Raw genomic sequence first — 14,929 nt, forward strand, 5'->3', positions numbered from 1 at the left:
TACCTTTTCAGTGTTGTCACATGAAAAGGTATAATAAAATATTTACAAAAATGTGAGGGGGGGGGGACGACTCACTTTTGTGAGATACTGTATATTGGTTGCATATGAGAGGGAACAACTGTAAAAAGAGATGGGTGTGAACAGAAGACTTACATTCATTTTCAGAGACCACAAACTGGAGAATACTGAAGATGTATGAACATTGTAAACTTCTCAAGAGTTGTAGTATAACTGAAGGCAATTTTGTTTTGGATGGAGTGGAGAGGGATTAGAACTAGGGGCCGACTGATTATCGGAGCGGCTGATTATTGTGGGCCGATATTCACACTTTTCAAATCGTTATCGGTCACAAACCTACCGATATTGTTCAGACCTCCTCCCCCTGTCCCTGTGCAGCGCTCACTGCAGTCTCTGCCAATCTCTGTCAGCGGTGCGGTGGGCAGCAGACAGATGATATAATCTCTCACTGCTCCCCTCACATCACCGCTGTTCCGCCCCTACAGCGGGGCTGTAAAGGCTGCTCCTGACAGAGCTGCGGGCGAGCAGATAGTTATGTCATCTCTCAGAGCCCTCCCGGACGTGGAAGTTTATCAGCTTGGACACCACTGGGGAGAGGCTGCCAGAAGTAGTGTAAGCAGTGACACGCCGCAGCTGGGTGGCAGGTGACAGAGGCAAGTGACACGCCACATCTGGGCGGCAGGTGACAGAGGCAGGTGACAGGCCACATCTGGGTGGCAGGCCACATCTGGGTGGCAGGCCACATCTGGGTGGCAGGTGACAGGCCGCATCTGGGTGGCAGGTGACAGAGGCAGGTGACAGAGGCAGGTGACAGGCCGCATCTGGGTGGCAGGTGACAGAGGCAGGTGACAGGCTGCATCTGGGTGGCAGGTGACAGAGGCAGGTGACAGGCCGCATCTGGGTGGCAGGTGACAGGCCGCATCTGGGTGGCAGGTGACAGGCCGCATCTGGGTGGCAGGTGACGGTGACAGGCCGCATCTGGGTGGCAGGTGACAGGCCGCATCTGGGTGGCAGGTGACAGGCCGCATCTGGGTGGCAGGTGACAGGCCGCATCTGGGTGGCAGGTGACAGAGGCAGGTGACAGGCGGCATCTGGGTGGCAGGTGACAGAGGCAGGTGACAGGCGGCATCTGGATGGCAGGTGACAGAGGCAGGTGACAGGCGGCATCTGGATGGCAGGTGACAGAGGCAGGTGACAGGCCGCATCTGGGTAGCAGGTGACAGAGGCAGGTGACAGGCCGCATCTGGGTGGCAGGTGACAGGCCGCATCTGGGTGGCAGGTGACAGGCCGCATCTGGGTGGCAGGTGACAGAGGCAGGTGACAGGCTGCATCTGGGTGGCAGGTGACTGTGAAGTACAGAATATCGGCCTGAAAGGTGGCCAACAAATCATTATCGGCCCTGAAAACACGATATCGGTCGACCCCTAATTAGAACACCTGTGGGTTTTGATTGCTGTCTGTGCCCCTATTGGGGATGTACACCCTTTCTGGTTGTTCCATTACCATTATCATCGAAAGTAAAAGACAACCCAAGGCTGTCCCCAGAACATGAATAAAGAGGAAATCTTCCAATGGTGACACGCAGGGATTCCATCACTTTGGAGGCATTCCCTCTAACTTCCTGTTTAGCTATAGGACAGGAAGTGAAAGGAAATCTCCCCAATGGGCAACAGAGGACAAAAATAAACCTTACATGGTTTATAACTTTACTCGATTCTATCCAAAACAAAGGAAATGCTTTGTCTTTAGTTCTACTTTAAATTATTATGGCTGCCAATGTTTTTTAAAACATGTATATATATATATTAGTACTCCACTATTAAACACTATTCCTAAACTACAGGGACTAGCTTCACGAGTGTATGTAACATGTTAAACACTTGACCAGCAAACAAAGCGTGGCAGCTCACAGAGGACTAACTACATACTGACATCAGAGATCCCAGCTTCCAAGGACACTGTTAGCACAGCAGAGCTCCTATGTACGAGTATCCACATGAAGTCATCCTACTAATAGAAGAGTGGAACTACAAGTACCAGCTCACCCTCCCACAGACCCACCATACCTGATTCCTAGCAGTCACCCCGGTAAGATGTGATAGCCAGGGCCCGATGACACAAGCAGCTCTTAGAATTCCCATTTCTGCCCCTGAAAGTCACGCTGATCTCTGTAGAATAAAACCACTTCCGGGAGTCAGGGAAGCCATTGGAACGCACACTTTACAGGCTTTGTGAAGTGTGCGTTCCAATTCCCGGAAGTCTTGTGTGTGACCTTAGCCACCGGCTTCCCTGACTCCCGGAAGTGGTTTTCGTTTACAGAGATCAGCGTGACTTTCAGGGGCAGAAATGGGAATTCTAAGAGCTGCTTGTGTCATCGGGCCCTGGCTATCACATCTTACCGGGGTGACTGCTAGGAATCAGGTATGGTGGGTCTGTGGGAGGGTGAGCTGGTACTTGTAGTTCCACTCTTCTATTAGTAGGATGACTTCATGTGGATACTCGTACATAGGAGCTCTGCTGTGCTAACAGTGTCCTTGGAAGCTGGGATCTCTGATGTCAGTATGTAGTTAGTCCTCTGTGAGCTGCCACGCTTTGTTTGCTGGTCAAGTGTTTAACATGTTACATACACTCGTGAAGCTAGTCCCTGTAGTTTAGGAATAGTGTTTAATAGTGGAGTACTAATATATATATACATGTTTTAAAAAACATTGGCAGCCATAATAATTTAAAGTAGAACTAAAGACAAAGCATTTCCTTTGTTTTGGATAGAATCGAGTAAAGTTATAAACCATGTAAGGTTTATTTTTGTCCTCTGTTGCCCATTGGGGAGATTTCCTTTCACTTCCTGTCCTATAGCTAAACAGGAAGTTAGAGGGAATGCCTCCAAAGTGATGGAATCCCTGCGTGTCACCATTGGAAGATTTCCCCTTTATTCATGTTCTGGGGACAGCCTTGGGTTGTCTTTTACTTTCGATGATAATGGTAATGGAACAACCAGAAAGGGTGTACATCCCCAATAGGGGCACAGACAGCAATCAAAACCCACAGGTGTTCTAATTAGGGGTCGACCGATATCGTGTTTTCAGGGCCGATACCGATTTATTTATTTTTTGGCTGCCTTTCAGGCCGATTGCCAGTATCAGGTGTTGATATTCTGCATATCAGTCACCTGCCACCAGATGCAGCATGTCACTTGCCACCGTCACCTGCCAACCCAGCTGCGGCGTGTCACTTGCCTCTGTCACCTGCCACCCAGCTGCGGCGTGTCACTGCTTACACTACTTCTGGCAGCCTCTCCCCAGTGGTGTCCAAGCTGATAAACTTCCACGTCCGGGAGGGCTCTGAGAGATGACATAACTATCTGCTCGCCCGCAGCTCTGTCAGGAGCAGCCTTTACAGCCCCGCTGTAGGGGCGGAACAGCGGTGATGTGAGGGGAGCAGTGAGAGATTATATCATCTGTCTGCTGCCCACCGCACCGCTGACAGAGATTGGCAGAGACTGCAGTGAGCGCTGCACAGGGACAGGGGGAGGAGGTCTGAACAATATCGGTAGGTTTGTGACCGATAACGATTTGAAAAGTGTGAATATCGGCCCACAATAATCAGCCGCTCCGATAATCAGTCGGCCCCTAGTTCTAATCCCTCTCCACTCCATCCAAAACAAAATTGCCTTCAGTTATACTACAACTCTTGAGAAGTTTACAATGTTCATACATCTTCAGTATTCTCCAGTTTGTGGTCTCTGAAAATGAATGTAAGTCTTCTGTTCACACCCATCTCTTTGTACAGTTGTTCCCTCTCATATGCAACCAATATACAGTATCTCACAAAAGTGAGCCCCACCCCCTCACATCTTTGTAAATATTTTATTATATCTTTTCATGTGACAACACTGAAAAATATGACACTTTAATACAATGTAAAGTAGTGAGTGTACAGCTTGTATAACAGTGTAAATTTGATGTCCCCTCAAAATAACTCAACACACAGCCATTAATGTCTAAACCGCTAGCAACAAAAGTGAGTACACCCCTAAGTGAAAATGTCCAAAATGGGTCAATATTTTGTGTGGCCACCATTATTTTCCAGCACTGCCTTAACCCCTTTTGGGCATGGAGTTCACCAGAGCTTTACATGTTTTCATTGCGTGCCCCATTTAGGTGGTTTTCTCCCTAACATCCTGCCCTGGAGACACAACAGGAAGTGTGAGGCAAAGTGATTGATAATACCTTGTTAATGGAACCAGGTGTCTTTCTATTGGAAGAGTTCCCCTCACCTCCTGTTCAGGGGACAGCCATAGAATTTTGGATTTCTTTTTGACCTGGTGACAATTATCACCAAGACAAATGGGGAGAACCTCTAAAGTGGGGACACCATAAAAACATGCGTTCCCAACACTATCCAAAAAAAAGAAAAAAAAAGTTTGTGATTTGAGATACACGTTAATGTATTGGCTGAAATAAAATCCTGATTTCTTATTGCGCTTATCTTTTTCAGTTACTTCTGAACATCTGCCGGCATTGCTCCTCTGGCATAATTCCAAATGAACGAATTCGCAACATCGGGATATCTGCCCATATTGATTCTGGCAAAACAACCGTGACTGAGCGAATTCTCTTCTACACTGGCAAAATAGCACAAATGCACGAGGTAAGATATCCCCCCCCCCCCCCCCCCCCGGTTTTAGTATATCGAAAGCATATCTGGAATGGTTAAAGCCCAACTCTGGGCACAGACCACTGCAACCTTATTTTGTCCAGGGGGAAGGAGAAGCAGTTTTACTTACCTGATCCTGTGGTCCCCAATGATACGATGGTGGACTGCCCCCTGGCGTCCCCACATCTATATCCCTGTTCTGGTCTTGAAGATGTCAGGATCCTGGAATGCAGGGATGTAGAAGTTATGGGGACCGATCTAGCTGCAAGGAAGAGCAGAGGATCTCATAAGTATCTCTCCTTTTATTGTTCCCCTAGACAAAAACTAGCAATTAACCCTTGCAGTGTGGGCATGGAGTCTGGCTTTAAAACCACCGTCAGGTTTTTGTTTTTTTCTTTGCCTTCCATGTGCCATTAGAGGAGATTTCCTTTCACTTCCTGTTTTTTTAGGCACAACAGGAAGTGAATAAATCTCTCCAAGTTGCGAACAACCTTTGGTTCTGTTAACCGCTCCGAAATTTACATTTTCCTTTATTCTTGGTCCTAGTGATAGTGGTCACTAGGACAAATTGAACAGGAGAGTTTCCCTAATAGGGATACATACAGAAGCAAAAACCTGACCGGAGTTCTCCTTAACCACTTCACGCATGCAATGAACTGCAGATAGGTGGCCGGTGTAGGCAAAGTGATGTACTCGTGCGCCGCTGCCTAATTCTGGGTTTGGGGTGCGAGGATGTGTGCTCCCGGCTGGCATCTGCTGTGAATGTACATGGTGGGAGCCTGTCAGCAAGTCCCGGCTAATGATTCACGGCTGGGACCTGCTGATTGGCTGTGTATAATCACAGCCCAGATTTCTGTGTTGACAATCAACACAGAGCTCTGTACAGAGAGAACGATCTCTCCTGTTACTCATCCCTGCAAAGCAGGGAAGAGAAACTTAGAGATCTGTTAGTAAAAGCAGCACACTGTACACACATTACACATAGGCACACATTTAACCTCTTCCCAGCCAGTGTCATTAGTACAGTGACGGTGTATAGTATTATCACTGTATTAATTTCATTGGTGATGTCAGTGGCAGTTAGTTCCCCCCCAGCGTCAGTTAGTGTCAGATTGTCTACCACACTATCGCAGTCCCATTTATAAGTTGCTGATCACTGCCATTAGTAGTATTAAACAAAATAAATAAAAATTATAGTATGTATACCAGGGGTGCTCAACCTTCTGAAGAGCATGGGCCACTTAAGTGATTTGGTAATGGTCACAAGCCACAATAAAATCAAATGGTTCAAAATGTCACTTTTTTTTTATTTTGAATGGCATAATGAACATTTTCCTCCTGCAGCTCCTGAATGTTGGCAGGAGGGAGAGGATGAGAAGCTGGCTTTCAGTGGTTGCAGGAGGAAAATAGAGAGGATTGGTTCTTGTATATGTTGCCCCTGCCACCTCTCCTGTCCAAGTATAAAACAGAATGTGACAGGGAGGCCGTAATGGCCTCTTTTGAGCATGGGTTGGGTCACCATTGCGACCTCTGATGCTACACCAGTGGTTGGGGGGGGGGGGGGTGTATTTGGTAAAAACATGTCTCAACTATTTGGTTTTACTACCCCAAAACTGCAAATGAGCCTTTACTGTTTTGAGCCCCCTATAAGGGTGCTTTCACACTGATGCGCTGTGGTTTACCCACACCACAGGTGTAGCGCAGTGCACCTGCGGCTTTCCTGTGGGTTAGCTGCGCTTTGCCAGGCTTCTAATATGTCTTTGGGTATGGTGCACTTTCTGAAAGTGCACCAAAATTCCTGCATTCAGGTGTTTTGTTGTACATTCAGAAACCACACCAAACCCACAGAGTATAATAGAAGCGTGCTTCCCTGGTTTGAGGTCGAGGGCACATCAGAGGGCTCCGAGGGCCACAGGTTGAGCACCCTTGATGTATACCATAGTTTATAGGTACTTTGACTTTCACACAAAACAATCAATATACACTTTATTAAGATTTTCTTTATCGCAGACATGTAGCAGAATACATTTTGGCCAAAATTTATGACAAAAGATGGCAATAAAGAGAAATCTGCTTGCTTCAAATTAGATTTTCTCTTACTGTTGGGGGGACATTAGGATATGCCCTGTCTATAGAAAGCTAGACGTTGGACTATTCACTCTGATCTAGGGCCTCTGGAGATGTTCAAGTAATCATTTCTCTTGCAGGTGAAAGGAAAGGATGGAGTTGGCGCCGTTATGGATTCTATGGAGCTAGAACGCCAGAGAGGTATCACCATTCAGTCTGCTGCCACTTACACCATGTGGAAAAACACCAACATTAACATAATTGATACACCAGGTATGTTCTGTGGCCAAGACCAAAACTCTTTATAATGTGTTATATGGCTTCAAGGGGCATCATTTTTCTTGGCTTTATTGCCCTCCTATTAACAATATAACTGGTATAACCACTATTCAATAAAACAATGCCTAACTAAGGAATGGCTATAGCAACCCGAATGCATTTTTATCTTTGACCAGTTTAATTGCCTACTGTGGGTTTCTGTGCCTATTGCCATGTTTTGTTTTTTTTTTGTTGTTTTGTTTTTTTTTGTTTTTTTTTTTTCTATTTTACCCCCAAGTTGTTGCAAAAATCTGTTTTCATTAAAACCTGTTGTTACTAACTCAATTTTTTTAAACTCCTCCTAACTAAAATATTCTTGGTACAAGTACACAATTATTTTGTTTGGAGCTTTGGTTATAGAATGAAAGCCAGTTGTCATTATTATCTCTTTTTCTTTAATTTCTCATTATAAATTTCAACACCCTAAGGGCTCATTCATATATGCAACTATATTGTTGCCTCACACTGAGTGGTTTGCTTTTCAGAGGGTGTTTGACAGATGGAAAGTCACCTCCTGGCTGCCTGCTTTGACCCACTGTACTGCAGTTATGTGCATTGCACATGGTTGTGTCTCTAACTGTTCGCTTGAAAAAACAAAATACAAATGTTTTATAAATTGGGTTGCAGTTCAGTGAGTAAAATAAGTATTTGATCCCCTACCAACCAGCAATAATTCTGGCTCCAATAGACTGAATACAGTATGTGTTCATGTAGTACACAGATTAGTCCTGTCAATTTAAGAAGGTGCTCCTAACGACAACTCTTTATGTGTATAAAAGAAACCTGTCCACAGAATCTTTCTTCCATTATTCCCAAATGGAAGAAATACAAAGTAACCATCAATCACCCTCGGTCTGGAGCTCCATGCAAGATTTTGCCTTGTGGGGTAAGGATGATCTTGAGAAAAGTGAGGGATCAGCCCAGAACTACATGGGAGGAGCTAGTGAATGATCTCAAGGCAGTTGGGACCTCAGGAACCAAACAAACCATTGGTAACACAATATGCCGCCATGGATTGAAATCCTGCAGCGCCCGCAAGGTCCCCCTCCTCAAGAAGGCACATGTACAGGCACATCTGAAGTTTGCATATGAACATCTAAATGATTCAGAGAAGGATTGGAATAACGTGCTGTGGTCAGATGAGACCAAAATTGAGCTCTTTGGCATTAACTCGACTGGCCGTGTTTGGAGGAAGGAAAATGCTGACTATGACCCTAAGAACACCATGCCTATAGTCAAGCATGGAGGTGGAAAAATTATGCTTTGGGGCTGTTTCTCTGTTAAAGGTACAGGCCGACTTTGTTGCATTAATGGGCCAATGGACGGGGCCATGTATTGTAAAACCTTGGATGAGATTCTTCTTCACTCAGTCGGAACACTGAAGATGGGTCCTGGATGGGTCTTCCAGCAAAACAATGACCCAAAACATACCCCCAAGGCAACAAAGAAGTGGCTCAAGAAGAAGCACATTAACCACTTAAGGACTGAGCCTCTTTCTGAGATTTGTTGTTTACAAGTTAAAATCTCAGAGGCTAGAAAATTACTTGGGCCCCCCCAAACATTATACATTTTTTTTTCTAACACCCTAGAGAATAAAATGGCGGTCGTTGCAATACTTTCTGTCACACCGTATTCGCGCAGCGCTCTTACAAGCGCACTTTTTTTCGAAAAAATAAATTTTTTGAATTAAAAAAAAAAAATATAAGACAACAGTAAAGTTAACCCAATTTTTTTTATATTGTGAAAGATAATGTTACGCCGATTAAATTGATACCCAACATGTCACACTTAAAAATTCCACCCGCTTGTGGAATGGCGACAAACTTTCACCCTTAAAAATCTCCATAGGCAACGTTTAAAAAAAATTCTACAGGTTGCATGTTTTGAGTTAGAGGGGGTCTGGGCTAGAATTATTGCTCTACTGATCACTGCGATACCTCACTTGTGTGGTTTGAACACTGTTTTCCTACTCGCGTATGCGTTCTCTTCTGCACGTGAGCTCGACGGGGCGCATTTTTAAAAGGTTTTTTTTTTTTTTTTTTTTTTTTTACACTGTTCTTTAAAAGAAAAATAAATTTGTGTCACTTTTATTCCTATTACAAGGAATGTAAACATCCCTTGTAATAGAAAAAAGCATGACAGGACCTCTTAAATATGAGATCTGGGGCCAAAAAGACCTCAAATCTCATATTTACACTAAAATGCAATAACAAAAAAAAGTCATTTTCAAAAAAAATAAAATTGGCCCTTTAAAAGCTATGGGCAGAAGTGGCTTTTTGACGTTGCTTCTGCCCTGCAATTGTATGGAGACGGGTGGGGCCATCTTCCCCTCACTCGTCTCCATGCCTAACACGGAAGAGGACCCTATCACCTCCAGTAAGCGGCGGAGGGCACCGAGCCCCTCTCCCGCCCCCGATAAAAGTGATCTTGCGCCGAGTCCGCCACAGAAACCACTATTATTGGAAACTGAACTGCCCACTGAAGAAGAGGATACCGGAGTTATGGCAGCTAGCTGCTGCCATAACAAAGATATCCCTCTTCAAAGAGAGGACGTATATTGGCGTGCGGCGGTCCGGAAGTGGTTAAGGTCATGGAGTGGCCTAGCCAGTCTTCAGACCTTAATCCTATAGAAAATGTATGGAGGGAGCTGAAAGATCGAGTTGCCAAGCAAACAGCCAAGAAACCTTAAGGATTTAGAGAAGTTCAGTAAAGAAAAGTGGACCAAAATCCCTCCTGAGATGTGTGTAAACCTGGTAAGCAACTACAAGAAACATCTTACCTCTGTAAGTATCTACTATCTGGCCAAAGTCTTATTAGATGGCCGAGGAGTGCCGATGATTTGATGATTACATTAATTCATATTATTAAAAACATATACTGTAAATAAAATAATTACACACTTATATTATGATAGCCCCACCTGGGGGCCGTAATACCAGCACATAACTGCACTAGTATTCCACTCAGAACCCCTTAAGCTAAAATCAAATCTCATCAGGGACTGCCCTATATTACCTATGACCAGGAGGCCAAAACTTCCTGCATACTTTAGAGCGGGACGAAGATAGCATTTTCTACCCTGATAACAGCATGTACCCCAAAACTTTGGTGGTGAGCCTGAAATGAAGGTATATGGGCATTTAAATACTCACTAATACACTATATCCCTATCACCCAATAATGGGCATATCCGGAAAGAAGGCAAGGGTATTATTATACTAATGGGAGAGTAAATTAATTCTAATTGTACCACCCACGGGAGGGCCTACTTATCGGAGATACAGCAATTAAGATCGAAGTCTACATTCAATCCATTTGGCTTGAGAGAATGTATCTTATGAATCCACCATGATTTGCGTTTACTCAATGACTTTATTTTATCAGACCCCCCCTCCATTGGCTGTAATATTTCTCAATACCCCAGAAACTGAGTCCCAATGGGCTCTGGTGATGAAATTCCTTAAAGTGTCGTGATGGGTGATGTTTTGTAAAACCCGTCGTAATGTTGTAAATATGTTCTCTTTGCCGATTTTCGTTTTGTCCTTCCAACGTATTGTCGCTAACAGGGACATTGGATGCAATACACCTCCCCTACGGTGTTGCATGTAATGAGGTCTTCGATTGTATATTGCCTATTAGTTACTGTAGAATGGAACTTTTCTTTTTTTTTTTTTTTTTTTTTTTTTTTTAAGGTTACCTATGGTGCTTATGCATCCAGTGCATCCTCCACACCCATAGAATCCTTTATGGTCCAAAAATGTGGGAACACTGGTCTTAGGGGGATCCAATAAGCTTTTCACTAGTCTGTCCCTTGGATTAGGTGCTCTGCGGTATATGAACTGCGGTCCTGATGGTAACACTTTCTGTAATTCTTTATCCTTCAATAGGATGGGCCAATGTTTGCAGATGATACTCTTTGCTTTTTTATTCTGCCTATTGTAATCCAATATAATGGCTCCAGATAGATCCTTACTCTGGTCCTAATGTTATCCTGAATGAGGGGTGCCCTATCTAACACAGCTACTTGTCGGATTTGTTCTTGTATCACCTCTCAGTGGTAACTTTTTGCTATGAACCTATTGTCAATCATATTAGCTTGATATCTAAATGTATCTATATTAGTACAATTTCTTCTTAGGCGGAGCGATTGTCCTCTAGGTATATTATTTAACCATGGTCAGTGGTGGCAACTATTCTTTGGGATATACCCATTCCTGTCCGTAGACTTGAAATGAGTGCTGGCAATAAGTGATTTTTTTCCTCGATTTCTATCTCCAGCTCCAAAAAGTTAATTTTGTTAGGGCTGATACCGCCAAGCATTCTAACTGTTGCAGTAAGTGCTTAGCATCTCTAATGTATGCACTAGTTTTGTTTGACTACGGGTTGCAGGTAGCCACCTACATATTGCCCCATGCGTGCTTATACAGAACCGATCCCATTTACTATGGGTCTTCCCTGGGGCCTCTCCAGACCTTTTTGCATCTTAGGGATAGAATAAATAATAGGGCTTCTACAGGTGGTCGGTACCAGGTACTGAGCCTCCTTATTAAGAATTTTTTTCTTGACTCCCCTTTTGACCAACCTCTCCAATTCTTCCTTAAATTTTGCAGTAGGGTTCCCCATTAGAATGGTATAGGTACTTTCATCCTCCATCCTCCATCCTCCATCCTCCATCGTCCAGTATCCTATTCATTTCATCCTTATAATCCTCTTTGGACATTACCACAATTCCTCCCAGGATCACCCATGAGGGCAGCAGGGCCGAGGCCTTGCGGACGATTATGTGACCCCAGGTACGGATCTGTATTTGTTTGAACTCATCACCTGTATGCACCAGGGCTAGTGCATTCTTAAATGTGAGTGGAATAGTCGCATGTGTTTTTAAATAAATTTCGTTTTACAGTATTAAACTATGCTAGTTCCTTCTTCATCCTTATGTTACCATCACCTATGAGAGACCACACTTGCAGGAGTCCACTGTTGGGAGCTTAAGAGATACTGGATTGAGACCCCAAAGGGGAAGGCGGTACTTAGTGTAATTAGGGGCCACTTTGGGAGATGAGCGCATAGTGTGACTGGTGGAGGGTCCACTGGGTGTCAAGTCACTCATTTACTAGTATTCAGTGCTGGATTGCATGAGGATAGCAATTTATTCACAAAAGATATCACTGAATATATGGACTTTTTCTTGACATATCATGTGTTTATATTTCCTTTGTCCACTAGAGGTCACTGGTTACACACATTGTATTTGTGGTTTTTGTTATACCACTAGGTGCTATATTCAGCACTCGGGGCGTTATTATTAATTTATGATTATATGTTCATATTATTGAAGTAAGTTTATCAAATTTAAAAGAGGTAGCGCTTCACATTTATTTTTTTGCATCATTTAAAATATGCCTATGTTAAAAATTCTAGACTTACAAAATCTGCAGGGGATAAAATAATTATTTTCCCCACTGTATAAATGCAGCTGTTTTGCCCAGCACTCAAAGCACAGATTCACTTTGAGTTGGTCATACACCTAACAACCAGATTGTACAATGTCCTTTATATTTACCAACTACTGAACAATCTAATTTGTTATTAAAGCAGGTGGGCCCTAGCGCTTGTTTATGATTGTAAAGATTCTACAATGGGATTGTACTGTTTATGGCCAGCAGTAGACATATTGATTCAGAAGCAACTTAAGCATGGTACTTCTATAGGATAAGAATATCTATATTTTATGTTTGTAGAATAGTTAAAAACATTTCAGAAATATGTTATTTACATTTGTGCTCAAAGGGTTGCATACCCTGGCAGAAATCTTGAAATTTTGGCATTAATATTGAAAATATGACTGATGATGGCAAAAAAAAAAAAGTATTTTATTTAAGGATAGTGATCATATGAAGCCATTTATTATCACGTAGTTTTGGCTCCTTTTAAAATCATAATGATAAAAGAATTCATCCTATTGGCCCTGATCAAACGTTTACATGCCCTGGAATGTTTGGCCTTGGTACAGACACAGAAGGACACACACACACGTTAAAATGGCAAATAAAGGTTAATTTCCCACATCTGTGGCTTTTTAAATTGCAGTTAGTGTCTGTTTTTAAATAGTCCATGAGTTTGTTAGCTCACGGGGATGAACTGAGCAGGCTAGATACTGAGCCATGAGGAGCAAAGAAGAACTTTCAAAAGACCTGCATAATAAGGTAATGGAACTTTATAAAGATGGAAAAGGATACAAAAAGATATCCAAAGCCTTAAATTTGCCAGTCAGTACTGTTCAATCACTTACTAAAGCGGAGATCCACCAAAAAAAGTGGAGGCTCCACTTATCTGCTTCCTCCTCCCCCTCTGGTGTCCACATTTGGCACCTTTGGGGGGGGGGTACCTGTCCCTACTTCCGGGAATGACCCCCTCCTCCTTCCCCGCCATGGACCATTCACAAGGTTCAGCTCGCTTCACGCATGCACAGTAGGGAACCGGCTGTAAAGCCACAGGGCTTCACTGCTGGATTCCTTTACAGGCAATGCCCGCGACAGCAGGAGCAACCGAGAGCTGATGGAAACATTGGCTGGGGTGCCAACATAGCTAGATTCAAGGACAGGTAAGTGCCCTAATATTAAAAGTCAGCAGCTACAGTATTTGTAGCTGCTGACTGTAAATGTTTTCATTGGGGGAGGCTGGACCTCCTCTTTAAGAAGTGGAAAATTCAGGGATCTCTTGATGCCAAGCCAAGATCAGGTTGACCAAGAAAGATTGCAGCCACAACTGGCAGAAGAATTGCTCGGGATACACATAAAAACTCACAGGCAACTTCAGGAGAAATACAGGCTTCTCTGAAAAAAACAAAAACGATGTGGTTGTTTCAAGGAGTCAATACGACGATACCTGAACAAAAATTAGCTGCATGGTTGAGTTGCCAGAAAGAAGCCTTTACTATGCCAGTTCTACAAAAAAGCCTGATTACGATATGCCCAGCAACACCTTGACTCGCCTCACAGCTTCTGGTAAACTGTAATCTGAAGTGATAGAGCTTTATGGTCACAATTATAATCGCTATGTTTGGAGAGGGGTCAACAGCGACAAGAATACCATCCCCAGTGTTAACCACTTCCATACCGGGCCTATTCTGGCACTCCTCTCCTACATGTAAAAATCATATTTTTTTTGCTAGAAAATTACTCAGAACCCCCAAACATTACATATTATTATTTTATTTTTTTTAGCAGACACCCTAGGGAATAAATTGGCGGTCATTGCAACTTTTTATCTCGCACGGTATTTGCGCAACAATTTTTCAAACGTGTTTTTTTTAAAGGAAAAACTTTCATGATTTAAAAAATAACCAAAACAGTAAAGTTAGCCCAATTTTTTTATATAATGTGAAAGATGATGTTACGCCGAGTAAATAGATACCCAACATGTCATGCTTTAAAATTGCACACACTCATGAAATGACGCCAAACTTCAGTACTTAAAAATCTCCATAGGCGACACTTTAAAAATTTTTTACAGGTTACATGTTTAGAGTTACAGAGGAGGTCTAGTGCTAGAATTGTTGCTCATGTTCTAACGCACGCGGCGAAACCTCACATGTGTGGTTTGAACGGCATTTACACATGTGGGCAGGACTAACGTGTGAGTTTGCTTCTGAGCGCGAGCTACCGAGGATGGGGGCGTTTAACATTTTTTTAATTTTTTTTTAAATTTAATTTTTTTTTTTTTTCCTGTGTAAACATCGCTTGTAATAGGAATAATTTGTGACAGGTCCTTTTTATGGAGAGATGCGGGGTCAAAAAGACCCCACATCTCTCCTCCAGGCTAGAAAGCACGAGATCGGAAAAAAAAAAACACGATCTCATGCTTACCA

General features: G+C 43.3%; 1 protein-coding gene across 1 annotated transcript in view; it reads left to right on the plus strand.

Annotated features, from left to right (window-relative positions):
- The first annotated feature begins 2,302 nt into the window (after positions 1-2,302).
- The window catches only part of GFM1 (G elongation factor mitochondrial 1), a 78,467-nt gene continuing 65,840 nt past the window's right edge, over positions 2,303-14,929 (plus strand). The window contains exons 1-3 of the mRNA XM_073626098.1: positions 2,303-2,439; positions 4,516-4,668; positions 6,882-7,014. Of these exons, the coding sequence (XP_073482199.1) occupies positions 2,365-2,439; positions 4,516-4,668; positions 6,882-7,014 (361 nt within the window). The 5' untranslated portion in view covers positions 2,303-2,364. The remainder of the gene's footprint in view (positions 2,440-4,515; positions 4,669-6,881; positions 7,015-14,929) is intronic.

This window comes from Aquarana catesbeiana, linkage group LG04 (genome assembly GCF_042186555.1).
Source record: "Aquarana catesbeiana isolate 2022-GZ linkage group LG04, ASM4218655v1, whole genome shotgun sequence".
In the NCBI taxonomy this organism is placed as follows: Eukaryota; Metazoa; Chordata; class Amphibia; order Anura; family Ranidae; genus Aquarana; species Aquarana catesbeiana.